Here is a 27,849-nt window from a genome sequence, read left to right as displayed (position 1 = left end):
CTAGTGCCACAAGAAACTGCTACGAAATAGCTTTCATTTGAATAGTCGTACTTAAGGCTTTCATCCACAATCAAACAAAATTAAGGCATCATGGCAAAAACGTACAACAGATAAGCACTTTTCTTTGTACGCGGGCTACGAACATTTAGAAGACGTCGACAAATCACAATACATAGATATAAAATAAGATTTATTTCACATTAACTTACTATAATTAAAAATGCACTCAAACTCTGTACAACTCTTTTAAAAATTTAAAAACTAAAGATTACTTATAAATAATAAAGTGCGGTAACAATGTCGTCTTAAAACTTAAAAATCACATTCTTTGAACGTTGACACAATTAATGCTCACACTACAAAATGATCACACTATGTAACTTAGATATTCATACAAAACTGTTTTCAAATCACTTAGTATCAAATGCCGTTTATTCATAATTAAATAATTATCTTTCATAAATAATGTTATGTTCCTGAGGCTCCTTTCAAAAAAATTGTATCACAAGATTAGATTTTCAACGCCTCGTGTAACTGCATTTTGATATCTGGAGACAAACAGTACGGATGCAACGATGAAGCTTGCTTGGTTTATTTCCAGTTACACTCAGTGTCTATCTTCTCCTTACAACAACCTGTTTTGAAGGATCAAAGAAATTTTTAGTCTCTCAAGTTTGCGGTAAATGTCGTTTCTATCGAAATTCAAGGTGTTAACCATAATTAAAATAAAAATAATTTAAACAATAATTAATTAAATTAATAATTAATTAGTGATGATTTACAATAATTAAAAATATAGACTCTCATTAAAGCACTAGCAGCTTCCTCTTTCCTTAATAGACCTCTTTAGCTTTTACGTTTGTTTTCCCAGTAGAGGTCCGAGGGGAATTTGACCCTTTACGTTTTGATAAATAATGCGTAGATATGCACGTGGATAAGATTAAATTTGAAAGCAACATTTCTCTAGAGTATTATCACATGACCTGTATTGGGAAAAGAAAACATACGCATAAGCTAAAGAGTTTGACATGTTGTTGTGTGACTCTAGTAAACTTACTCGCGGTGGTTGTATTTGTCCATACACCGGAGACGAGCCTCTAACTTGAACCCAAGCTGCACCTCTTACTAGCCGACCTACAGGACAAAATATACGGGCTGGTAAGATAAATAATCAATGGAATAACTTCACAGCTGTCGGTTCATTTATGTTACCTGTGTTGGGCCTCGTTAAAAGCGTTCTGGACGATACAGGACTTGAAGTTTGCCTGAAGAAAATAAACGAAATGAGATCTTTTAATTTTGACCAAAGCCTTTTTTTTCAAATCGTGGGAAAGAACGACGTTTTTAACGACGTAGGTATAAAGACGTTTGAGATATCGGCATAAATTTCAAACCACATTTTTACAAAAAATGTAAATAACTTCGAAATCATACGAGCAAGAGGAGCAAGGGTAGCGCACGGACACGTTTCAAGGAGTTCTTATCAACTCCTAAGAGCTCAGGGGGTAAGAAAAATTACAATTACAATTACAAAATACGACTTTTTTTTCCCCAACTGAAGTTCTTAACTAACAGCGTATAGAAAACCTCCAAGAGACCTATCGCTTCACCGAAGAGCATCACCTTAAATGAGACAGAAAGTAACAAAAGGATTTAACATTAGGACCGTACCTAGGGCCTCTTACGACAGGTGACGACTTGGGTCGCCTGACAACATTCAATCCTTGCATCCATCCAGGCAAAGGTACAGATACATGCTTTACAGAAGCACTGTTGATGTCCCGCCCACCTGCTAACCATCGATCCGCCTGCTTAAACGGAATCTTACTTGGCTGTGTTGGTGATGAGGGTCTCTGTGGGGGTGGGGAGGATGGAGCGTTTGCATTCGCCCTTGTAGTTGCACTCCCTACCCTGGAGGGGACCCCACTGTTTGCAGCCTTTTTGATGACCTCAGGGGTTCTCCAAGCGTTTATTCTCGCATTTTCAGTGTAGGAAACCATTTCTTCCATGTCTGGGGATCCTTGGGAAAGTAGATATGACTCTGCAGATTCAAGCTCATCTTGTGCATCTTCGTCCAGTGTGATATCCTGTTCAGGACCTTGTTCATCCATGTCCTTGCTGAAAAAAAAAGAAGAAAACAGGATGAAGGACAATACCATCGTGGGAATTCTCCGTGGCGTTATCCCATCACTTCGTTCACTACAGGTTTGGATGTCTTACTTAATAATGGGGTATCTGGGTTGATCGCTTCTTCACTATTATTATTACAATATTTTTATGTTTGAAAAATCAGCTAGAAACAAAACTGAAAATTTAAGTCGGTATTTGTTTGGAGTTTAATGGTTAAGAGACAAACTACACAGTGCTGTTTAGGCTTTATGTCCTCTCGTTTGCACCGGTCCCGAGTTGTTTTCGTTAATGGCAACTCAAACTTATTCCATTTCATGTAAAGTAAAAAGCAATCAAACCTGACTTCATGAAAAAAAACCAGATCCTTTCTTATATATGAGTGGGGATTAAAAAATAAACTGTCAACACTGGAAAAAATCTCACAAATTGAACTTAAGCTACCAAGCAGTTTTAACTGCGAAGAACGGTATCAATGTTAGTGTTTCAAAGGAAAACAGCTTTTAAGACCCGTAAAGTTTATAACAAAGCGTTATATAAAAATCAAAATGGAGGAGCTTTGTAGGATAGTACCACAAACGAATGTCAATGTAATATGTAGGAAAAGGAACGTTTGCTTACGAGAAACTGATGTGCTTTTTTTTGGACTTAATAAAGATGGCTTACCTGTTGCTCTCAATTTCATCTTCCACAAGGCAACAGTCTAACACAAAAAGATAACAATATGTGAGACAAAGTCGTAGCCTCAATACTGGCATATTAATTTTAAGACTGAGTGATTTTTAGGAAGTCGAAAAATTTACAGTAGTTACATTTACAATAACCATATTTTTTGGTGATTGGCTAAATTGCCAGGTGACACTTTCTCAACAAATCTGAAAAAAAACGTACATGGCCCCAGCAGCTTCCCCGCTTTTGGGGTCGGCTTCATGTAATTGCTTCAAGTTCCCATTTCTCATTGGTTCACTGGATTTTCTGCCTGCGTTCTCATTTAATAGCGCTTGGCAACGGCTGCATAGTATGCTTTCGCGCCAAAATCAATGGTGACGTGCGTGATCATACGTGTTTTCCCGAGTCATTCGCCCACTGCTTATAGTTGCTTTGAGTTATGCCTGGCTTACTTGCTTATAAGATTTTCCATCTACGTTCTCATTACCAATACAAACTAAATTTTGGTTTGTAACATCCAACAATAACTTATCATCTAAAATAGAGGCTGTTTACATGGAGAGAGAATGGGAATTCCTACCACCAGCATGATCCTAAAAGGCAAAACAACCTTTCGTTGGGTTTACATGCAGAAATTTCAGTCACTAATTGCCACAAAGAGACAAAATTAATGATGGCAAGTGACACACTTGTGTACCAAAAAATAATGTTTGTAAAGGTCAACTCGAATAGCATTGCGACTGAGGAGAACGTCTACTTTCTCCCATCAATCATAAAAGGACAAGTGCACTGCTGGCAGAGAAGCTGTCATGATTCATAATTACATCTTGCGTTGTTCGCATCAGGGTATAAATACAAAAAGAATAAGGTTTGGAAGATACTTATAATAATACAGAGAAAAAGAACTTTAAAATCATTTGTCCCCCATGAGGGTCTTTTCAGGGCTAATGAACCACAGCATTTCAAATAAACGATTTAAATATCTGTTGGCACATTCAAATGACATGGGAAAAACAAGCTGAATGTTAAGCATCTGAGAAACAAATGCAGACAGCGCTCGGAGATAGACTAATCCAAGTTATCCAGATTTCCAACTTTCTTTCTCCATGTAAACAAACGCTAAATGAAGTACATAACTTTTCGCAAAAGACATCCCACTTAAGCCTACATACCCTTCGCTGATTCTGAATCAATGTTAGCCGTCACCACAGAAATGTCAACTGGACTTATCTGAAATAGTATAATAAAAAATAAAGTATTAATTTGAACGAACCGCAGTGCTGCTTACAGTGCGACTACTATAACCAGAGCCACCTAGAACAAGATGACCAATGGGATTACAGGAAAATAACAATACATTCACGAAACTACAATAAACAACTTAGATCAAAATTAACCAATTACGCTGGTACTTTGAGTAAGTTTGACCTGATAAATGGTCGAAACGTGCGTGATCATAGTACGAGTGGTAAAAGGTCCAAACGCGCGTGATCAGATTGTTCTATGCATTCCATTCATTCTAACTGGAAGCCCAAAATGGCTACAATAACATCCTTGTCAAGCACGCGTGATACCTGTGGAATAGGTACCTGACGAAACTACGACGGTGACGGAAAAAAAGCAATAGGTATATTTAGCAAAACAACAACGCTGCACGCTCACGCTGCTTTGTACATTTCTTTGCCGTCCCTGCACAACTACGACGTGAAATCACTAAATTTTTATTTTTTTTTTGAGGACGGGAACGGCAAGGCGATAAATTCTACTATCTCTTTCGGAACTGGGCGCTGCCCACTCTATTCAGTTTTAACAAAAAGTCCCTTCTTTTAAGTGACAGGAAGGCTTAGGAAAATCGCGAAATGGTTTGGAAGGATACGGAGTCTATTTTTCAGTGACGTTTTCATGGACATCGCTGTTGTCGGATCGTAAGGTCCCTATTAATTAGGATTGCGGACTCCTCTTGTCGACCGCAATAATAAACCGATTTAGAGTCATATCACGTTTATGGCAAAAGGCAAGATCAAATCAAAATGAGCAGATTGAAACAGCTCAAAACAACTATCATGCATTAAACTAGCGTGCACCCCACAATGAATTGTAAATGACAAGTAAAGGGAAAAATTGACCAAGTGGTACAAATAGGGTCCTTTCGAAATTATTGGACGCGCGCTCCTGAGAACTAGGTACTTGCATGTAAACGAGGCTTAGAGGACAGCTGGGAAAATAAAAAAATAGAAATGCATTCACTGTCTTCACTGTAAGTTGAAATGCTCCAAGTTTTGCAAAAGTCATGGTGAATTTTTGTTCGGTAGCAAACTGCTCGAACAGTTCAAGGAATCGTCCGGATCTATCCTTTTTCTGTTTTCCTTCAGGGCATTTTAGAAGGCTATGGAAAAACTTCTGTAGACGTTGTGATCCCGAATTCCAAAATCAAAAAAACCCTCGGATTTGCAGCGCACACTTCGAGGCTTCATCCATCAAAAAGTCGCTTTGCGGAAGAAAAGAAGTTATTCCAGGTGAATTACCGAAATATTTTAATCCCTCGACCCACCAATGTCGTGTTTCTTCCCGTGAAAAGAGACTGGAGGACAGAAAGAGACGTGCTGTTGATGAAAAATGTCCTGAACCTCAAAAGAGAAGCCTTACCGAGGAAGACAAAGACATTTGTTTCTTAAGCGACGATGCAGCCCTTTTAGATCACAATTATTGCCACCTTCTTCCTAACGACAAAGGAACTCAAACGGACTTTCCTTACGAAGATCTAGAGGTTTTAACCAGTAAAATTGACGCTTTAAAACAAGAGAACGCCGAACTTAAATCAAAGTTATCAAACAAAAAACAATTGAAAAGAGAGCTCTTTGTGGATGATGTTTTGAAAGATGACGAGTCTGTCAAATTTTTTACGGGTATACCTAGCCTTGCTTGCTTTATGATGATATTTAATTTGCTCAAGCCGTTTGCAGAAAAACTTAAGTATTGGGACAAAAACAAAGAAAAAAAAGTAAGCTATCAAAAAGATTCAAGTAAAAAAAAGCCTGGAAAGCAAAGATTATTGACCATTATGGAGGAATTTATCTTAACTTTGGTGAGACTCAGACTTGGGCTTTTAAGCAGACATCTTACAGATATCTTTGGAGTATCAGACGGATCAGTTAGCAAAGTTTTCACAACGTGGATTTGCTTTTTATCTACAGTTTTTCGTGACATTCTTCTTAAATGGCCTTGTAAGGAAGAAATTAAGAAAAAGTTGCCAAGTTCTTTTAACAAATTTCCAAGCACTCGAATAATAATAGATTGCACAGAGATATTTTTGCAAAAGCCAACATCCCCTAGTGCCCAGAGAGCTACATGGAGTAACTATAAACAGCACAATACCATGAAAGCACTGGTGGGAATCACTCCAACAGGTTACTTCTCCTTTGTTTCTAAACTATGGACTGGAAATGTCAGTGACAGATACATCACAGAAAGAAGTGGTCTACTGGACAAACTTGAAGAGGGGGATTCTGTTATGGCCGACAAGGGGTTCAACATCAGAGATCTGCTTACAAGAAAGAAAGTTGCACTTAATATCCCACCACTTTGCAAAGGTACCTTTCCAATAAAGGGAGCTAATGGGGTAGGGGTGGAAGAGGGTATGCTAAGATAAAAGAGAAGGTCTCCCTGGACAAAGTAAAAAAAAAAAAACAAAAAAAAAACCCAGATATAACAGCATCCATTACTTGTTGCTTGTAAAAAGGATCTTTCTAACTAAACAGAAGAAGTTTCTTAGGAATATTTTTTATATTATAGGGTTAAGTTGAACTGCTCAAAGATAAAGGTAGTCTCTACTAACTTCCAAACATGTCTAAATAGCAGGGGTGGATCCAGAAAATTCAGAAAGAGCTGGTGTGAGGCAGTGGTTTGCCACTTCCACCCATCCAATAATTTAGTACAGGTTTTGTTTGGAAAAAAGGTTTCCAAAAAAGCAAGTACTTTACTATCAGTACCTTTTGAATTGGCATTTACTTCATTCAAAATCCTTTTTTCTCCTCTTACACAGGAAAGCAACTTTCAAAAAAGGCAGTAAAATCTACCCGTACCATTGCAAGTGTTCGGATCCACGTTGAACGTGCTATTGGACGTCTTAAGGACTTTAGAATTCTACAAGGGAACTTCCTTCTTCAAATGCTACCCACTGCAGACAATATTCTAAGTGTTTGTGCTGCTCTGTGTAATTTGCTACCACCACTGGCCAAATGACTGACGCATTTGTCCAGAGAGCAGAAAAGCAGACCTACTTAGTGTATGTAAATGGTAAATGAAACATGTATTAAACGTATCCAGAGACAGATCAATAAAATTATGTGGTATCTAATCCAGCACAGACAAAAAACACTATTAATTTTAAGCACCTTCACTTTTACAATCAGCATCTAACGGCAGTCACTCTATAATGACTTAAGTATGTCACGGTGGAATAGTTCCTGAACTATATACTCCACGAAGAAGTTTCTCAGCTTTTGGAGCATTTCATTCCACAAATCACTATCAAACTTAACGTTTACAATCAATATTCCTTTGAGGGTATATATAACTAGATCACAGCGATGAATCCCTGTTATCCCCATCAGTCCCTGGATTTGGTAGTTCCATTTGGTTTCTTTTTTAATTTCATACTTGCCATCCACAAGCATGAGGTTCTCCTCAGCTGCAACATGTGGAGGGAGATTTCTTTTTGCATACATGCTTTTAACTTCAATTAACTTCTTTTGGCAGCAAGCACAAATCCTTATACCATCAGGACTGGCTCCTAAGAAGGGCCATAATGTGTTTACAATGAGTCCACTTTTTTCTATTGACAACTTTTCATGATTTTTGTTCTGTTTTTTTATGTAAAGACTAAGTGCTCGCTTTTCTTTTTCATGCCCCCATGTCAACTGTCGTGGCATGGCATCTTCAGCAATTGGACAGTAATTCATGAGATGTTTAATAGTGTTTCTTCTGTCTGTGCTCTCTCTAAGGTGGCACACAGTGTAAAATGAGGAAGCTGTAATTCTTCCTGCCCTTTGATCAAACCAAAATTGAGACTGGGATTGATAGACAGTTTTCTTGTTGATCATTTCTGCTTGCTCTTCATTAAATGGAATAGACTCGAGGAATTCAACTGCAAGTTCTTTAGAAACTGTAGGCATCACTTTCTCAGTATTAACAGAAACAAACACTTTGGCGTAATCATTCATTGAATATACATGTACACTTTGAACACTTTCTTCTTTACAGACATTAACATCACTGCTGATGAAAGCTCTGACTTCTTCCTCTGTATGCCTGGGTCCTTTAGTTGAAGATAAAAAAGGCAGAGCTGAAGAGCTAGGACATGTTTCCAGCAACCCAGCTTTAAAATCTTGTTCCAGTTCAGTCACATTATAGGGAATACAAATTGGATTAAAATCTCTTGGGTGAATTGGGTCTTTCAATGTCACACCGTAACTACCACTCGTTTGAAGGTCCTGAATGGGCAAACTTCCCTCATTTCTCTTTCCTCTCTTTTTCCACATGCACTGTCCTGATGTACATGATTGGAGATCATTGAATCTCACATTTGCTTCTAGATCAAACAATGCTGCAGCTATGTGCCGGCAACCTCCATCTGCCCTGTTTAAAGGAGGACCAATATGACAAATATGTATCTCACATTGTTCACACTGATAGACTGTAAAGTAGCCAATAAGTTCAGTTACTAGGCTCACAGATTCTGACTTTGAACCACTGTTTTAATACTTAGTGCTGAAGTCATAAGTGATCCAGAAGGTTTGAGACTTAAAATAATGCATCCATTGATTTAGATCTTCAATTCAGGAGGCATCTACTTTTTACTCATGTTACAACTGCTACAAGGAAAATATAAACCTTCGAATCTGAATAAAACAAAACCTGTCAAAGAGAAAAACAACCGAAAAGACCAAACGTTTTGATTCTCAAACGTATGTTTATGGAATATCAAGCACATAGACAGGCTTCAGAAATCAAAAGAAGAAAATACATACCCTCCTTTGCATAAGCAGTAGGCTGAATTGACACTTCCATCCTTCTTTAAAATGAAAAACCCTCTGTATGTTGCTGAACCATCATCAGTCTTGGATTTTTCAGTTGGCTTTACAGCAAACTTAAAATAACTGTAATTACTATTGGGTTGAGGTGGATGATACCAAAGTTCTTCCACATGTCCATCAAAAAATAATTTGTACCCCAATAAAGATTTGTAACTTTTTAGGCTTTCGCTGTTGTATACGGGATCTTTACCCACCAGGTAATTAAAAAGATCGGGGAATCTAAAGTCCGGTACGTCAGTAAAGTTTTTGGTCCATTGGGAAAAAACACGGTTTTCGTTATCCAACGGATTTGCGAGATCTCCCTCATCGGTTTTCAGTTGCTCTTTCATAGAAACTCTTGGATCGACTGGTGCTTCCTCTTCAGCAATTTTTGGGACTTTCATCTCCTCACTTTTCTCACAAAGTTCTACCAGTTCAACCTTACGTTTTCCTGAGCTTTGAATGCTCCTTTGTTTTAAGTATTCTTTTAACCAAGGAACCGGTTTACAGTGAAAACTGCCTGCAGCAGAGTCAGCCATCTTGTGTCCTCTAAGCCTCGCTTACATGCGACTACCTAGTTCTCAGGAGTGCGCGGTCAAAAATATCGAAAGGATCCTATTCACGTTTCTCGTTTGCCGTAATTACTTCTCTCTAATAACTCAGCATGTCGTACCGGCTTTTCCCGTTCGTCCCAATAGTCTTCTTCTTTGTAGTTTAAATTGTTATTAACATCCGTCTCAGTTGAACTGGCCCATGGCACGTCAGCTTCTTGTAGACATTCACGAACTATTGATCTCACGTGATCTGTTATAACAGTGTTACCTGAAGAGAATGGCAAAATGAAAGTGACGTTTATTTTTGCAAATTCTTACATTTTTTTGTGAATTCTTTTAAATTCTTGTAACACCATGAACAGATGGTTATGATGATAATGATACAAACATTAACCACAAAGGACTGCAAAGGACCGCAAACGAAATTCTTGCATGGTTTTGTCCATGTTCTATAGGTTAGTTTTGGCCAATTTTTTATTTTCTCTGCGAGACATCAACTTGACACCTGGACTCTTGCCCCCCAGAAGACACGTGGTATGGCGTGATTCTGTGGGTGTTGTGAGTGCTAGGTCAGGGCGTAAATCAGAGTGCGCGGATATTTCTCACCAGAGTTTTCTCTGGTTGTTACGCCGTACTGACGAGCCCCAAAGAGGGCGAAACAGCTGTCTATGGCTACAATCCCGCTCTGTTTTGAGTTCTTTCAGTGTCGTGTTGATGTCCTGCAGAGTAAATCTTACGTAGTACGATCAGCATTGCAGTATTCTGCTTACAGAATTTAATATGTCTGTGATAATGATATTGATATTGACGATGATGATGATGATGATGATAATGATGCTGATGATGGTGGTGGTGGTTGTTGTGGTGGTGGAGATAAGATGATGATGACAATGACGATGGTAATGAAGATGAAATTGATGTAATGATGGCGCTGATGAAGGTGACAATAATGGTGAATATGAAGATGATAAGGACGACAAAAACGATAATGATGATGATGATGATGACGCTTTTTGTCCAAAGCTTACTATCTCTTGTTGGAAATTACCTTGTGTAAACGATTCTCCATCATGCGCTGAGACTGTGTCATTGAACGCTTCGGGGATATCCACTCGGAGCTGAAGGTTTTGTCTTATTGCTTCAGATAGGAACTGCGAAACGCCCTGCAAAATTCAGTGGTTCAAATTCGCATTCGTGTAAAATGGCATATCAAAAGCTAGCAAACATAAAATTTCTTTAACTTGACTTTAATGATTCTAAAATAAAAACATATAAACGGTAGTACAGTTGCACCTCTCCACAACGGTTACCATGGGGACAGAAAAAAGGGGCCGTCGTAGAGAAGTGGCCGTTTTTGGAGGTTCAGCTGCTAATTTCATTGGTTCTTCATAACACGCAGCACCTTTGTTTTAGGGATAGAGTCATTGTTATATTTCTATGTCTATTGTTTTCAAAGCCAGTCCTGTGAGGCCTTGTAAAGAGCTGCGTTCCGCCCTTTTCATAACATCGGCCATACCTTGGAATTTCTGCTGTCAAGACTTGCACTTCTTGATGCTGAAAAACAAAGTTGATTTCATTTCAAAAACCAATAGAACTTCCCTTATCTTTTAGCTTTTTAGCTTTATGTTCAGATCACGTGATATTCTCCAGGGCCCAGTTGTTCGAAGGCTGATTAGCACTAACCCGGAGTTAAATTTTATTCCGTTTTTCCTTTTTTCTTTGTTCAAAGGCATTTTCTCGGGTAATTTTCTCTTTTCTTTTTAGAGCATCCAATCGTAAAATTGTAGACAAGAAGGTTTAAACTGGATTTGCTTTTTAAGCTCTCAAATCTGAATTCAAATTTTGCGCTAACCCTTCGTTATCTTAAGCCAGCTTTGAACAACCCGGCCCAAGGAATTTGCCTTTCAAGTCTTTTCATAAATTACGCATATATAGGTACGTTAATGCACATGCACAGGAAGACATATGAAAGAAACAGAACTTGGGTACCATCACGTAGTCTGAAATAGGAAATCAAAACTTACCAGCTAAAAAATCAATTCTCAATTCCGCAGAAAAAAAAGTTACTCCAAAGGATTAAACACAATGCAGTGAGCACTATAAAGCAGCCCAGTATGAAGCTCAGAAGCTAGAACGAAATGGCAGAACACCGAGTGCTTTTTGGGAATGTTTTACGTCAAATTTTACGTATGAAACATGCCACGGAGTATTGATACTCTCGCCTGGACGGGATGCTTGTCTATCGCTGGGTTACCCCCAGCAGTATGTCGCCGGTACCCATTTACACACCTAGGCCGAGTTGTTCAGAGCTAGGTTAAGATACCCTTGTTTAGTGCGAGATTTGAATTCAGATTTGAAAGCTAAAAAAAAATTCAGTTTTCTTTCTCTTTTGTCTACGAGTTAATGATTGGAAGCTCTAAAAATAACAAAGAAAATCATCCGAGTAAATGCTTTTGAACACAAGAAAAAGAAACTCGGGTTAAATCTAACCCCGGGTTAAGCGCTAATCGGCCGTCGAACAACTGGGCCCTGGGTAAAGAGAGACAATTAGCGGAGTAAAGTTCCTTGTTTAAGGAAACAACTCGGCGGGCGAGGCTTGAGCCCCCGACTTCCAGATCTGGAGTTCGAGGTGTTAACCGCTCGGCCACACACGCCTCCACAAACCAGTGTTGTACTCTAAGAATAATATTGACAAAATGAAGACAACCTTCTCCTATCTTCTTAATGTCTCAATATCGGACAAAACAGTGGCACGGTGTCAGGTGCCATGCGGATAACCAATTCTTTTACGTACCTCTTTGCCTTTGGATTTCTTTTAATTCCCTAGCACGATAAAGCAGAAAATTGATAAGAGTTATTGGCCAAACGTGAGGTCAAGACGGCTCGAAAATGGTTGAGGGGAGGTCCATAAAAAACGCTAAAAAGGGACCAATATTCAGCCACCTTGACCGAACAAGCGTGGTCAATAAAGGATTTATTATCAGGCCAAAAGAGATTTTTTACTTGCGGGAAATCCAGAGCGGGCAAGATCAGGGTAGCCCGCTGTGAATGCAGGATTCGTTTCATCTTCCCCGCGGATCAGCCATAAAATAAGAAACAATATAAGCTTACTGTCTCAATATTTGCGTAAATTTGATTTTTGGTACAAATTGAGTTATGAGAGTGGTAAACGCTACAAGAGAGTAACTACATTGCGTGACATGTACTCGCCAGGCAATGATCATCAACAAAGTGGAGGAGCGCCGGGTGAAGAGACAAAGGACCAAGACTAACGTGGTTGGCACTTGAAGAAATTTCGTGGCACGTGATGACACTCTCGTAGGAGCGTGAAAGGCAGGGAAAAATTTTCTGAAGACCAGGTCAAACGTCAATGATAAGATCACCAATTATCATCACTCTTTGGTCTGGTCTTGATAGTAACTTTAAGGCAGAAACAAGGCGAATATCAAAAGTCAACTACGCCATTTCGTTAGGGGACTAAGTGTTAAGTATTAATCCAATAAAATCGCAAACTAATCAAACATGGGTTTTCAATGAAAACCCGCCACTACATCTATAAAACATAAAACATAACCACAAATGTACTCACTTTGCATACGGAATTTGCGTCCAACTTTCCGAAAAAGGATCCCACTTAATATCCGCAAAATCAACGTAAGCGAACTGCTGATCCAGTTGGCTGATGGGATAGTCAGCCTGCTGGAACTTGGGCGCTGCAGAAACAAAACAGTGCCAAATTTGAACTTAACCCTGGGCTCTGTTCACACTTAAGGTAACTATTCACACTTGGACTCCAGGAACCAGTGCTTTGTGTTTACACCTTGAGTATCCGATATGTAACTGTGTACATAGTTACTCCATTCCGCCAAGCCAGACGCCATTTTGAAAAGTCAGCTTAGCAGCGAGTACAAAGCAGTGTACTGCCCCAGATTTAACAAAATCGCTAATGTGAAAACACACGTTTTTTCAGGTATTCACATCATAAATTATTTGCGCAAATGAGCACGGTTTCAGTGCTTGAGAACAAGGTCACGTCCTTGTGTGGCAACTGTCCCTCGTGTGCATTAGTTCCGGAGAAATCCAATGCTTAGCATACCCAATTTCCCAGTGGTGGATCCAGGGTAGGGGTGCGGAAGGCCCGTCCCCCCCCCCCTTATTTTTAAAACCAACCGGAGGCCCGAGGGGCCTTTTGGAGACCCCCTCCTTATCTAAGGGTCTGGATGAAAGCCCCTCACTCCCCTCCTTACCCCCCACCCCTTATCTCGAGGTCTGGATCCGGCACTGTTTCCTACTACCATAACGTTTAAAATTGGCGTCAGAACAGGCAAAATAGAGCAAATGTGCACACAGTTACATATCGAGTACCCAACCAAGCTGTGACGACAAAATATTTTGGGTGCCGGTGCCGGTGCCCATGCACTAGTGCTTGCGCACCAAGTGTGAGAATAGCCTTGATAAATAAACATGGCACGCTACTAACGGTGTACATTGGGTTTCTTTATACAGCACTAGCCTGGCTACAGAGAGCATTTTTGACGCAGGGTGCGCACTTTTTGTAGAGAGCTGATCTGAAGATTTTTTTTCTTTGCCAGAAGAAACTCGATTCAGTGAGTTGCATTTTTTGTCGCGGCTGATATGTTTTGTTTTCCCAATGAAGCTCCGGTGGAATTTCACCCTTTTTTTTTCATAATTATGCTTACATATGCACGTGAATGAGGGAAAATTTGAAAGAAACAGTCCTCCAAAATTATTATCACATGACCTTGACCTTTGTGAAAACAAAACATACAAGCTAAAGGGGCGTTTTAACTTTTGTACCAGGAATATCATTTTTCATTCAAATTGTCGAATCGTCTTAGATGAATCCTATTAAATCAAGGCATATTTTGTGCGAAAAAAAATTACGTCACTGATTATATTCGAAGCACCCTTTAGTGGACGTCTTTGGGAGGCAGAAAACCTGTCCGCAACTCGAGGGGGCGGTGAATGGGAATACTTCTTGTAAGCAGAGGGTTAAACTATGTTTTGTCCAGGCCACTGTACGGAGAGCTATTGGCTTCCGAGTGTCCGTTAAGGGAGCTTCGACTGTAACAGTAATAAGGTACCTGCCACGGTATCTAACTGAACCAAACCCATGTTGGGTTCAGGAATAGCTGCCAAGCGACCAAACGCCTGGAAAAGAAACAACTTTGTTAAAGCAAAAAAAATTAGGATCAAAACAGACTCATCTAATAGTCCTTACTTGTATTCCCCAACAGCTCTTGGACAAGAAGTCCCTCATGCACAGGAGCCTCGCTTTCGGGCGAAAAACAGCAATCGTCCAAGGAATATGAAAAGGACTATTTGTTCGACGGTACCACCAGGAATAAAAGAGTATGTCATTTCCTAGTTGCCTGAAGCCTCTTGTTGAAAACTACACCAGGTGCGAACTCTTTGATATGAAAATATTTTTCTATTCTCTTGTAGATAAAAATCTATTTCTCATGAAAGGTTTTTTCACTTGACCTCAATGTAAAATTGAGTGTTTTAGGAATTCGGAAACGGCCAATTAGTTTCTCAAAAAACTGTCGTGTCTAGGTAAGGCCAAAGGGACTGAAACATAAAAATTTGGTTCTATCAAACGTCAGAGTCACTCCTGACGAAAGGCTAGCGCTTGAAACATCAAATCTCTCTGTAAACCTTACTCATGCTTTATGGCAAAGAGACACGGCGTGAAATGGAACTTACTACAGACACAGCTATGAACAAATCTTAGCTACAACCTACCTGACAGGAACTTTGTAAACTCGCAGTTGCTACACTTACTTAAGACTACTACCAAAATCGTAAGTTTTTCGTTTTCCCTTTGATACCCACCTCAGAGGTTGCTGTCAAAAATAACTAATTTTTCGAATGGCTGATTGCAGTTTTTCTTTTCTCAAACTCATGAATAACTGTTCATAAACAAGAGTCAAAAAGTACCTGATGGCCGACTTCTATTCGATCACCAAGCCCTAACAAAGAAAGAAGGAGTAAAATGTCTCGTTAGAAAACCTTCAGTCATTTTCATTACTGTGAGCCTAATAAGAAACTCTGGTAACCTTTTCACACAAAAATGTTGTTACACGAGTGGCTGTATGACGTGACTATGAAATCGTCCATACGCTCCAGTTACGTTAGGCAAAATATCAGGCACAAATATTGTAAACAACTATTTATTTTCTTTTCTCTTGGCCACGAAATTCATTTTGATTTTGTCTTTCAATTCTAATTTGTCGTTTTTGTTTCGTGCCAAATTTGAATTCAGATTTGAAAGCTTAAAAAGTAAATTCAGTTTTATTCCTTCTGTGAACAGGTTAATGATTGGATGCTCTTAAGAATAACAGAGACAGTTATCCCGGAAAATGTTTTTGAACAAAGAAAAAGAAAGCCGGGTTAAATTTAGCCCTGGGTTAAGCGCTATTGTTTGTTGCTGCTGTTTTTATTTTCAGAGCACCTTTTTCCCTTTCATCAGTCCATGGTCTTGGAGTTTATTATTTATTTATTTATTTATTTATTTTGTTAGTTAGTTATTTTGTCAGAGTTATTTATATCGATTGCGATGATTAAAAGTTTACTTTTCCGTTAAAACAGTTAGTATTAAAAGGGAGCTCCGCTTGTAGGCTTGGCTTAATTCTTTTGTTAGTTCGATGACAAATAATAATTTACCAGGTTTTCTCCCAACAGATTTAGGTCGAATCCTTCGTCTGTCCACTGAATGCCTTGTTCTCACACCAAGCGCAGATGCAGCTCTTGCCGTTCTGTGCTTAGCAGCACCAGCGGTTTCACACCTTAAAACATATTGAAATGTGTAAGGACTCCACTGTAGTAAATGGAGTGAATCCGTAGCAATCGAAATGATGTGAAGTCATGAGATCATTGATATGACTATGACCATCCAGAAACAAGGTAATTCGACTATCTGTAGGTGTCAGCTTGCCCATCACTTTGGTCAGGTTGACTCGTTCGCACCAGAGAGCTTATCGAAAATCGCTGTTTGAAGCTAGTAGAGCCGTTTGCTGGCCACCGTTTAGCCAAAATAACTACTGAGCGTTACTGCTTTGGAAAATCGGGCAAGCAGAGAGGGCAAAATTTCGAGAACTATTTTTTTGCTCTTTCTCCGCCCTGCTACTAACGATTTTCTTTCCAGTTACCTCAAGAATCGTTAAAGTAATTGAAAGGAAGATGGCAGTTTAATAAAAGCTAAGCTGGAATTTTCCTGTCGAAGAAACATGATTTCCCTGGTCTGTTTCACTGAATAGCACTCAAATGGATATGGTTTGAAAGACCTCTCTCGCCTGCACAAGTTCGGTTTCAAAGTTATCTATGAGGATTTAAACTGATGGCATAACAAGTGGGGCAAGGGGTGTGGTCCCACAGGGGCGATAATAGGTACCTGACGTTTGAGCGCGTTAACTTGTACAGTTGCTACTATACTAATCAAGATAGAGTCGGGTCACAGCAGTTTTTGGTTTACAAACCTCTGAAGTTTTGACCAAACTGATCCTACGCAAGACTGAGGTCTCTCCTGGGATGACACCTTCACTAACCGTTTAGACTGTAACAAATCAACAAGATTTTGTATTTATAAGTTTGTAAGTTATATCTTGATAAGTTATGCATTAATTCCACAGTTCACTGGGTACTGAACCAATAACAGTTGTGTTTTGGGAAATTAGAGTTGCAACTTACTGTTATAACATAGCTCGGTTGGATACCATCGTTTGGCGGTTCGCTCTTCAAAACTTCATCATCCTCTTTGCTCCTTTTCCCTGCGAACATGAATGAAAATAGTTTTCAGTAGTACTAAGAAATTAACCATCACTAAAAACGACAATTAACTAAAAATCCTAATGAAAGAAAATATCACACTGCTCAATTTTATCAAGCCCTCTAACATAAACAAAAATCACAAAGCCATTAACCATTGAGGCTATAATCACCTGATACTACTAGCTTACTGACCTGATCCGGGATGATCAGCAGCTTTTACACATTCTAAAAGATATTCAGCAGTTTCTTGCTTGACCTTGTTAATTGCTCCCTGTTGCAGATAAAATGCAGGATTTAAAACAGCGTTCATTTCGGTGCTCAGTTGAACGTCAAAACACTTTATATCAAATTCAAATTCATGGAAATTAATCAATTTAAGTACAAATAAAGTATCCTTTATCAGGAGTATATAAGTACATTTCCATAGAAACTGGAAGTACGACAAGAGCTCGGTTCTTTAGGCAAATATCATAGTTTTGTCGAAGAGTGTGAGTGAGGGAGTTCAAGCAGCCAAGACGGCGATAGCAACGAGAACATTAAAGGGATCTATTTTATGAACAAACAACGACTCTGCATGTGCATCATACCTCTCACTACATTACTTTGCACACTACACGAAATTACCTCACGCGACGTGTTGAAAGGATGTCAACAAAAGACAACGGATTTTTATACACTTGGATACAGTCCTTAAGAATACTACTCCTGGAAAATGGGCCTACATTATAATTCGACAAACTGAATTGAGTTTTACCTTTCTGCTAAATTCTTACCCCCTCAGACTGGATTTTCCAACTTAATGCCTTGATCTTCTCAGCAATTGAAGAATCTTTAGTAGCCGTAATGATGAGATCCGTAACACCTACGAGTGACAAAACATTTGGAACTGTGTTATTAGCAACAACAGCAGAAAAAGACCAAAAATATGTTGAAATTGAATGACGTCCAAAATCAGTCTACACATTCTTTACATCTTAACAGCAAAACACTTCTTATTTTAAAATTTGAGCTAAGCTTGCAGTCAACTTAAGTCAGTAAGCAGCTTCTATGAAGGAAGCAATTTTAAACACCTTTTAAACACGTTGAAGCTTTGATGTGGGGTATTTAGCTATTAACGGTGGACACTTGATCGAACTTAACAAGAAAACACTTCTATAATGCGAAGCACAAAAAATAACTAACTATCCTTATGGAAGTTCTCGAAATTCTCAAAAAAGTTGGAACTAAATTCTGATTTATTTACCAGGATCTTTCCCGATGAAGTCGAAGAAAATAGGCACAATACACAGAAGTTGAACCACTTCTGACGCTAACAGACATCTATAGCCAGCTTTCCTGTTTTAATAATAACGAGATGGTAGTTAGGAGAATGTGGTTAAGTTTTTACTTTTAGTCTCCTCAATTGTGCACGTCGCTTTATCATTTATTATTCTTTGTCTTTCCTTTGACTGCCATCTCGTTCTGCCTTGAGCTTAACCACAAGCTCAGAAAACAATATTGTTTTAATGAAGACCAGGCAAGTAAGGAAAATTTTGAATCGAATTTTTACATTTTAATTTCTGACTTCACTCGTGTAGATTCATGTATCCCCAGGGCCTCTCAACAATGACGTAATCTTAGCATTTTATGCGCTGGACACGACAGCTGCCGGCACAGAAGTGAACAAGAGGAAGAGGAAAGCTTTTATTAGTTTTCGAATTAAAAATTACCGCTGAATATAAACATTAACGACACATTCATACAGGGTTAGCCTCGACGTGAAGTAAAATATTCAGAAACTCTGGCAAGTAAGTGTTTGAAATTTGAATATACACAATAGACAGAGTGATACACAGGTCTTTCTCTCGTTGGAATTTGTGAATATATTACTTCAGATTGAGGCTAAGGCTGAAAAAATCCGTCTTCACTTCTTTAATTCAGCGGTCATAGCGAACTCGAAAATGGACTATTTCATCCGGATTTTAAGTTTGCTTATAGTTTTTCCATATTATTTACTATTATTTGGTTGTAGCCAGTAATAGTAATATCTCAACACACCTTGAGTCCAGCTTTTTTCTTGTAGCTTGATACCTGTCACATTATGAAACATGGACACATTCTAGTAAGTCGTATTTTAAAACCTGGAAAACATAGCTTCGTGAATATAACCTGATCTGTACAAAAAACTGACACGAAAATTACAACTGATTCCAAAAAGGGGGAAAGGATACAAACTTGAAGGAATTATAGAACGTTCGATGACTTCCCACCAAGTTAGGGGGCTCAAGCAACCTCAACGGACATGGCAACGTCAATAAAAAATGAATTTGCCTCTTCATAACTAGTCTTTATCGCGTTTACTTTATAGATTAGCTTAATTTGTCAAATGAAGGGGTATAATTTCCCCTAATGTTGCCAAATTCTTTAAGACAGCATCCAAATTTTAAAAAAGAAAGGAAAATTCCTCGTCAGTTTTTGAGGTTATTTTTTTCAAGTTCGCACCCTGCATAAATCTTCGCATAAGAAAGTTTCACATCGCAGACGTAGAAAAAAAAGTGTTTTGCAGGAAGAAAGCTGTTGTTTTGCTCATAAAACCAATCGCCTTTGACGTTCTCGCTTTCTTTGTCGTCGTGGTCTGACATTTCACTCCTGACGAGACTGAGGTCAAGTCTATTGAAAAAACAGCAACAACAACAAAACCTTTACAAAAGAAGCAATTGTTCAGTGTAAGCAGTCATTTCGTTTAAATATAGTATACTGAAGCAACTACACTCCAGCGAATCACACAGTTTCAAACCCCATTCATTGCCACTATTTCAGTGCTTTCAATTTGTCAAAATTTGGCGAAACGTTCATAAGGACTGTATCCGAGTTGAGGAATCGAAACAAAAAACTGTACAGTTGTATGTTCAAGTTTTCCACAAAACGTGTGAAATTAGGAATTTTTTCACGCCGTCATCCTGTACAAAAAATACACATGCACGTGCAGAGTTGTTGTTTTGCTGATCTAAAACTATTCGCCGTTTGCTCATCTTCCAAAATTTTGCCCAACCATTGTTTCTAATTTCTCCTGGGCATTACAGTGGTCCCAAGAGAAATTGAAGACAATGCTTATGCAAAATTTTTGGGGCACAAACAACTTGTAGTATGGGAGATGTGCAAATAGCGATTTGCTGTTGTCGGAGCTCTCGTTGAGGTCCTTGTTCTCGTCGCTTAAGCTCCCTAACCGTAAGGTTTTCTTCGTTTAATTCTCCGTTTATAATTGTGTGTATGCCGTTTACTCTTTTTCAAGAATGCCATAAAGTAACAACTAGAAATTCTTACTTGGAAATGCTGTCTCCATTGGCCAGACGAACAAGGTCAGCCACAAGATCATAAAGACAAAGGTACAGTCTGTTGTACAAGCCACCGTCCTGACAAACAAAGTTTTAATTTAACTTCTAAAATATAAATATAACGTGATCTTTCGGGCGCACAGCTTACAGAAAAGGAGCGAAAGGGGGAATTTTAAATTTTAAAAATGGCTGCAAAGAGTTCATAGGCTGTTAGACTAGACTGCTAACTGTAGCTCCTAAGGTGATGTTACACGGGACGATTCGCAACGACGATTTTTAACGCAACACAGCGTCGCAATATTGGAACAATGTTGTAACTATTCGAAACAATGTCGGAGCAATGTCGCAACGCTGTGTTACGCTAAAAGTGAGCCTTTATTATCAAAATTAAGACAGTGAAAGTTGCCACCAAATTGAGTGAAACGCAAACATAACCGCTCAAACCATTTAAAGAAAGTATAAATAACACTGTAAATACAAACGAAGACACGGATGGACAAACTTGAAGAAGATTAACGCAGATTGCAATAGGCCATTTTACAGTTATGGATGGAAGCGAGGGTGAGGGTGACCTTGTTTTGATACAAACCTTCTTTGCTTTGTTATGGAAACTGTTCTTGAAAAATACCAGTAAGCATAAGAATAACTTGATCTACATAATTATGCAGGAAGGTTTGTATCAAAACAAGCTCACCCTCAGCCTCGCTTCCATCCATAACTGTAAAATGGCCTATTGCGGTTTTGGAAACCTTGACCAGTCTAGTCCGGTAACCCTTTTTCAAAAGCGGAGTAACACTTCTAGCCAGGCAAATGTTTATCCATAATGTGAACCAGCCAAGGCAAGTCAATTAGGGCATGCGCAAGTGCTGTTAGCCCAGGCAGGGGGTCCACCTTTCTTTTACTCATTTAAACGCCCACTTTAATGAGTTGACTGCGCTGGGAAGGCGTCCTTTCTACAAGGGAGAGGTTTTTTCTATACAAACGCGGCCTACATGTGAACAGAAATATAATCCATGGCAATAGTGTTCTTACAATATGTTGATCACGTTCTATCTTTACTGCGCCAAGAAGTAAAGACAATACTCGACATCTGATGTCCCGTGGCAGCATAAACAGATCCATTGTATCAACATTTCTATAAAATAATAACCTTATTAAGCACATTCAGCATTACCATCCATCCAGCACGAAGCACCTCTCCAAAAAAACGTTGTCAACTTTACCTTTATATAATTTCAAAGGAATTCAAATTCCTCATTTACAAAACCTGTCTATAACCTAAAAACAACTTCAAATCTTCCCCACTTAACAAAAAACAGTATCCAACAATAATTGTTTGTAAGGTACAGATTAGGGAAGCAATTATCAGGGGCAAGAGGTATAATGGAAGAGACAAAACACACTTCTAAATCCAATCTTTTAAGAAACATTTACAATTACCAGGATTTTTCTTGCACTAAATATTCATGAGAAAGAGGTAAAGAAACACTTTGCCGCAAACAGTTCCTTATTCTATATAGACATTAAAAATCAGTCACTCTTCATACCGTATTTTTCTCAATCTAGCAATATTGAGAGTTTGTTGAACCAACAGTAAAGGAATGGCAAATTCCAAAGAGGCCTATAAATTAATCAAATTAAAGCTAGCATTACTGACAAATGTATAAGGGATCGAGTGTTGTTAAAATAATAGACTAATCATCTAAATAAAACTAACGATGTTAACTAGCTGGAGCAGCTAAGTGCTTTTACCACAACAAAAATTACTAAACAGTATTTGTACTTTGGAATTCACTGTTTATTATTCTGTACAAGGTGGTTCAAACTGTTTGCTCTGTGGATAATATCCTAAATTGAGACCATTCAAATGAAAGCTACTGAGCAGTACGTTCCTGTGGTACTGTTTACCGTGTTGTACAAGGTGGTTCTATGGATGTAACCCTAAAATGTGACCTTTTATAATGAACTCAATTAATTAAATTTCCATAATAAGCATGGCAGTGCTTAACTTACCACTAACATCAGTAACAGCATGTTACATCTTTCTTTATCTTCATTTCTGTAGTTTATTAGGTTTTCTATCAGTTGTGATGGCTTCACCTTACCTCTGAAGTATCCAATCACAAAATATAAAAACCAAAAAAAAAGAAATTTGACATTAAAAATTAGGTCTTGACTTATATTTTCAATCTGGATATTAAATTCTCCCCGATCTTGAGTCCACATATGGAGTATTTCATTTTCTGTCATAAAATCCAATTAATTATGATGGCGTTTTGGAGACCCTTGTAGAAATTCATATTCAGATTACATGATATGACTTTTCAATCAACTGAGAGACAGGTCACTGTCAACCTGGAAAAGTACATGTATTTTGAGGGAAAATATATCAAATTTGCCAGTGATGCAAGACTAGTTGGAAAAAAATAATCACTCTTTTGAAATTGATACCTTTATTTGAAAGTACAGTGTTTATTCTGGATAAGTTCAAACTATTTTTTTAACTTCTAGTTATGAAAAATTACAGACATAAGTATTGATATCATTCATCTATGAAAAGGAATCCAAGGGGTACCTGTATGCAGGGGTGGGAAAAATATTTTGTAGTCTGCCAAGTACTGTAAGAAAAATATTGTAAATGCTGGGGATTGAACGTTGCTTTAATTTTAAAAACATTTATTCAATTCTTACTTGACAGTGTTTTTCACATAGAGGTTAACCTCTTGCTGCAAGCAATAAGCAAGGTACAGAAGTCTTCGCTTGTCCAGGTCTGTTTAAAAATGCAAACATCACAACAAATTTCAACAATATTGACAATCTTAAAATAATATTATCACTAACTTAAACAAATCATTCATCCAAATGAGTGTGTGGTTTTAATTGGACATGAAAACAGACTTACAGCTGACTCTAACCAGTCACAGAACATACAGACTGTGTACAATTGAATATCTATTTTTAACAACTTATTAATAATATTATTATAATTGTTGTTGTTATTATTATTACTACTATTATTATTATTATTATTAATTTAATAACCAAGCTTCAAATTGTGACAAATTCATATCTTACCAACATTTATTTTCTCCTTGACGGGAAACCTTCGCATCAGATGTTCCCTCTTGAAATAAGCATCAAAATAATGAGAAGTCAAAACAACATTATTCAACCAAAGAAAAAGAACTAAGAGAGGGCAAAGAAAAAGGAAGTTAAGACTGATTGAGCCATTCAGGTGATCTGAACCAAGATGAAGGGACTAAGCTCCGATTTGAGCTGCTTCATACAAATATCAAACCGCCAAAGTTGGGCCATAGTCCTTTCACACCAAATTGCAAAAATAAATTGAGAAGTAAGAAAAGGGAAGAAAAGAGAAGGGGAGGGGAGGGGAGAGGAGAAGTTGAGAAGGGATCAAAAATACAACCCTAGCTAATCACTGATCAAATCAGCATGGCAATCTACTATAAAAGTAAAAAATGTTTGAACACATTTCTTTCTACACAGCACGTATACTGAACATCACATATTCCAAGCATAATTAATGGCTGTAGTAGGCAACTGAAAAGCAGAAAGTACCTTTTGTCCAAAAACTCCTGTTAGAGAAATATTTTTCAGGGCTGATGGGACAAACTGATTCTTCGGAAGCTTGTGTCTCTGTGGTTGAAAAAATTTAAAAAATTTAACAAAAGAATTTAATTTATAGACATCTTGATCAGAGAAGAGAAATAACCCTTTCAGCCTAGCTAATTTCTCTGAGAATTATTGTTCATTTGTAGAAGCTATATCAAAAACTTCACTTAGTGTTTCATCTGATATCCAGACACCTCGAAGTCAGTCTTAAAAAACTCGGCTGCGCCTCATTTTTCAACCCACTTCTCGGTGTCTGGATCTTGGATGAAACACTGCGTGTCGTTTTTGATATATTACTTCTTCTCCAGTGACAGGGGATAAATTCATTTATTCATTTATTCATTTTATTTATTTAATCATTCAGTCCAATAATAGCAAATGGAAAACCGAAGACCTGGCCGCGTTGAGAATTTCTCAAAATAGAAAATGAGCAGATAAAAACAGTCTAAAACAATTTCTTGTGGATGAAAATAAATGTGAAACTACCTAATTTTTTGTTCACATAAAGAATAGTTAAAGACAAGTGAATGGAAAACTTAGTCATGTGGCAGAAAGTCATGTTTGCCGTTTGCCGTAAACGTGACTCTAACTCTCTAATATCTAAAGAATGAAACATTTTCCTGGTAAAGATTACAATAACGTTTTATGGACATACCACAGGCCTGTCAGACAATGCAGAATCTTTAAAAAACTGCTCAACCTGGGCACGCTCTGCAGCTGAAAAGAAATAATATGAAAAAAGCAATTCACAAATATATCTTTTTCCTTCCAAACAAAACAAACAACAAAAAAAATACCATTGCAGCCCCCGTTTTTTTTCTAGGGCAAGTAGATTACCCAGTGGGTGAGAGTGCAGGCAAGTCATCCCCTAACAAAACCATTAACTGAGATCAGCAAAATGTGGCCTCAGTTAGGCAAAAATCGACAACTGCTTGCCCAAGGACATTCAATCGTTGTTGTTGTTATTTGTTGTTTTTTTTTTCTTTTTGCCTCAATCTGCTTCCCTCCAATAGAGGGGTCAGTTATATAGAGGTTTCCTTTTATTAATTTGGGACTAAGCTACTGTTTATTTAAAACAGTGTGTCGATCTGCTTTTACAATGATATGTATTAAACAAAACTCACAGGTAATTATCCGGCCATCCAGCATCCATACCAAAGGGAGGCTGTCAATTACATGCATCCTGTCTGTAGGTGAAAGGACAAAGCCAGTCATTCAATACATACCAGAGTGTTAATAAAATAATACAAAATAATTAAATGTATTAAATGTATCGCCTGGTAACAATACAAAAATGGCAAGCCTATATTAGGTCAGTACTCTATCAGAATTTGAAGCAGTGCCTGACTGCCATAGCAACCTTAGCAGCCGCAGATCCACACCGGTTTCCACCATGTTACAGGAATCAGTCAGATTTTGCATCATTAAAAAAACTTTCTAAGTTGAAATCGAGAGACGAAATAACACCCTAATGGAAAGCCTTCATCCGAGGGGAATGGAACAGGCCAATATCCTGTCTCTCATGACCCAGAAACCCAGGAAAGGGGACTTTAAGGAGTTAAAATCCAAAAAATTTCCTATGGAAGCATGCCTCCCGCCAGGCCTCTCTAGAAGCTTGCGCCTTTGCTGCTCACTTAGGAAATTGGTCTGAGTATTTATCCTAGATCCACCCCTACTTAGGATCTCGAGAAGAAACATTATTCGAGGATAGGCTGGGTAGGTAGTAAGTGGGAAACATTACACATCCTGGTAGGAGAGCTATAATCAACATTGAAATAATTAATACTGATAATTTTAAGTTACTATGCTATCATAATCCTATCTAATTCATGGGGTATTTAATGTCTAAAGAAAGTAAAGTGAAGAGGAAACACTCATCTGCTGGCTAATTTGTAGGTAAAACCTCTCACGGAGCACTTACAATATGCATCCACTTCAAGTTTCTGGTTACCATGGAGAGTAAGATCCAGGATGTGAACATGTCGTATCTTCTGTAACTCATTCCAATCCAAGTCATTGTTAGAAAGGATCAATGTTCCAAATGCCGCCACATAAAATAAACCCTCAAGACTCCTGACCTAGACAAATTAAAATCAAAAGCTAACAATAAATAAACACTCTTGACAAAAACTAAGAATTCAACCACAGCATAAAATTCAGAATCCAAGAGGGTCTTGGATTCCCTCATGTGTGACGGGGCAAAATATTATTGTGTTGTTGTTGTTGTTTTGTTTTACTTTTTTATCAGTTCTGGAGAACTATATTAACATTTTGCGACCGGGTAAAATACAGTAATATATACAGTAAAACCGTGATGATAAAAGAGTGCCAAGAGGGTTTAAATTTTCAGAATGTGGGTACCTCACATCACATCCAGGTTCTTTTTACAACTGGTGGGGCGAAAAATGTCACTCATATTTGCATTTGATATTGAAAGTTCAAATATTAATTACGCTTACACTGTTATGGGGACACTGACAGGCACAAAATTAACTTAATTCAAACAACTTCACTACGCCTGACTTAACAGAGACAATTGTTTTCAATTCTCAATTAGTTTGAGCTGTGGTATGAATGTCATTGTAATAAAACCGTAACTACAAACAAAACACAAAAGTAAATAAAGATTGTTAGAGGCAGCAACACGTTTGCGTTTAACTCCACTTTAGGTTTATAGCCATGAATAAAAGAAGAACTGACACAAGAAAGAAAAGAGTGTTTTGACTCTGAATATTTCTTTAGTTGAGTGGCGCTTGTGTGATTTCTAAATTAAATTCATGCGTGTAATCTTGGCCTCTTGTAGATTTCTAAGTAGCTGCAGTATGATGACCGATCAAGATTAACGATCAAGAAGATTATTACAAACACTTTTTATGCGATTTGCAGTTGAAGAACAATAACACTTTTTGTGTGAGTGCCGGTAAGAGTTACGAATTCCAATTGACATCAGACAACCCTAAGGGCATAGACATTGATCAAATTTACCGTGTTGTTGGCGAGGTCAACTTTCCACAGCTGAGGGCAATATCGAAGATCGGGCGCCGCTTCAATTCTGTTTCCACGAAGGACTGCCGTCTGTAACTTTGGGCATAATTCCAACCTTTCCAGAGAAACTAAAGCATATAAAAATTTTTAGCAATATTGTCATCGATTATGATAAATAAACTGCTTCTTGTCTCGCCTACCTAAGCCAAGATTTGAGAGATCCAGATATTCGACCAAATGTAATGGTTGAGAAGTTCGTGACCGCAACAGCTATTGTGAGAAAAAGAGACGAGAAATAGATCAATAACACTACCTACCAATCGCATGCACTTAAAAGAATACCTCACCTGAGCAGAGATCCTCATAATAAGCTACATATCGGCAAAAATTGTCTTTTTCAGGATCCACTACAAAAGCTTGCATCACTTTGTTTGCATACCGTGCTTACAATCCGCATACTCAGCACTAAGGGGAGTGGGGATAGGACTTTTGTCTCTAGTGGCGGGAAATTCCTTTGTTGTTTGTTTGATTGATTGTTTACTTGTTTTGTTCCAAAATGTAAATAATATTGGTTTAATGCCTGGTATAAACTGGGCTTTTTACTTTGAATAATATTAGGGGACTAAACTGTAATGTTATCTAAAGGCTAACCTCATGTCATTTTAATGAGTCTATCATGGGCTTGGCTCCTCAGGTAGATGCAAT

The 27,849-nt window shown here is 38.1% G+C and overlaps 3 protein-coding genes across 3 annotated transcripts; 1 reads left to right on the top strand and 2 right to left on the bottom strand.

The window, feature by feature from the left end:
* Positions 1-171: 171 nt before the first annotated feature.
* Positions 172-27,599, bottom strand: LOC140921325 (uncharacterized). Its single transcript, XM_073371323.1, has 33 exons — positions 27,492-27,599; positions 27,345-27,414; positions 27,145-27,272; positions 26,081-26,237; positions 25,284-25,346; positions 24,815-24,876; positions 24,106-24,183; positions 23,605-23,653; positions 23,221-23,299; positions 22,543-22,636; positions 22,077-22,150; positions 21,562-21,664; positions 20,519-20,607; positions 19,253-19,285; positions 18,459-18,550; positions 17,989-18,077; positions 17,408-17,486; positions 17,135-17,214; positions 16,924-17,000; positions 16,112-16,233; positions 15,386-15,417; positions 14,530-14,596; positions 13,014-13,137; positions 12,219-12,247; positions 10,941-10,978; positions 10,473-10,587; positions 9,544-9,692; positions 3,969-4,026; positions 2,794-2,830; positions 1,672-2,118; positions 1,213-1,265; positions 1,058-1,134; positions 172-635 (listed from the first exon to the last, which is right to left on the bottom strand). The coding sequence occupies exons 1-33, from the start codon at positions 27,507-27,509 to the stop codon at positions 615-617; spliced, it is 2,883 nt and encodes a 960-aa protein (XP_073227424.1). The 5' UTR covers positions 27,510-27,599; the 3' UTR covers positions 172-614.
* Positions 4,333-7,241, top strand: LOC140921742 (uncharacterized). Its single transcript, XM_073371750.1, has 3 exons — positions 4,333-4,381; positions 5,169-6,386; positions 6,839-7,241. Exons 1-3 carry the CDS (start codon positions 4,333-4,335, stop codon positions 7,036-7,038), a joined length of 1,467 nt encoding a protein of 488 aa, XP_073227851.1. The 3' UTR covers positions 7,039-7,241.
* Positions 7,227-9,409, bottom strand: LOC140921741 (uncharacterized). The gene is made up of 2 exons (XM_073371749.1): positions 8,826-9,409; positions 7,227-8,433 (listed from the first exon to the last, which is right to left on the bottom strand). Exons 1-2 carry the CDS (start codon positions 9,407-9,409, stop codon positions 7,227-7,229), a joined length of 1,791 nt encoding a protein of 596 aa, XP_073227850.1.
* Positions 27,600-27,849: the final 250 nt, after the last annotated feature.

This window comes from Porites lutea, chromosome 12, assembly GCF_958299795.1.
Source record: "Porites lutea chromosome 12, jaPorLute2.1, whole genome shotgun sequence".
NCBI classification, from domain to species: Eukaryota; Metazoa; Cnidaria; class Anthozoa; order Scleractinia; family Poritidae; genus Porites; species Porites lutea.
This window is presented reverse-complemented; position numbering and strand designations above follow the sequence as displayed.

Coding starts and splice junctions, on each gene's coding strand:
- LOC140921742 (XM_073371750.1), top strand. CDS start 4,333: ATGGCTACAATAACATCCTTGTCAAGCACGCGTGATACCTGTGGAATA. Junction 4,382..5,168: donor GCGTGATACCTGTGGAATAG/GTACCTGACGAA, acceptor GTTTTCCTTCAG/GGCATTTTAGAAGGCTATGG. Junction 6,387..6,838: donor TATCCCACCACTTTGCAAAG/GTACCTTTCCAA, acceptor CCTCTTACACAG/GAAAGCAACTTTCAAAAAAG.
- LOC140921741 (XM_073371749.1), bottom strand. CDS start 9,409: ATGGCTGACTCTGCTGCAGGCAGTTTTCACTGTAAACCGGTTCCTTGG. Junction 8,434..8,825: donor TACTGCTTATGCAAAGGAGG/GTATGTATTTTC, acceptor TCCTTTAAACAG/GGCAGATGGAGGTTGCCGGC.
- LOC140921325 (XM_073371323.1), bottom strand. Junction 27,273..27,344: donor TCTCTCAAATCTTGGCTTAG/GTAGGCGAGACA, acceptor TATATGCTTTAG/TTTCTCTGGAAAGGTTGGAA. Junction 23,300..23,604: donor CAAGGAGAAAATAAATGTTG/GTAAGATATGAA, acceptor ATTTTTAAACAG/ACCTGGACAAGCGAAGACTT.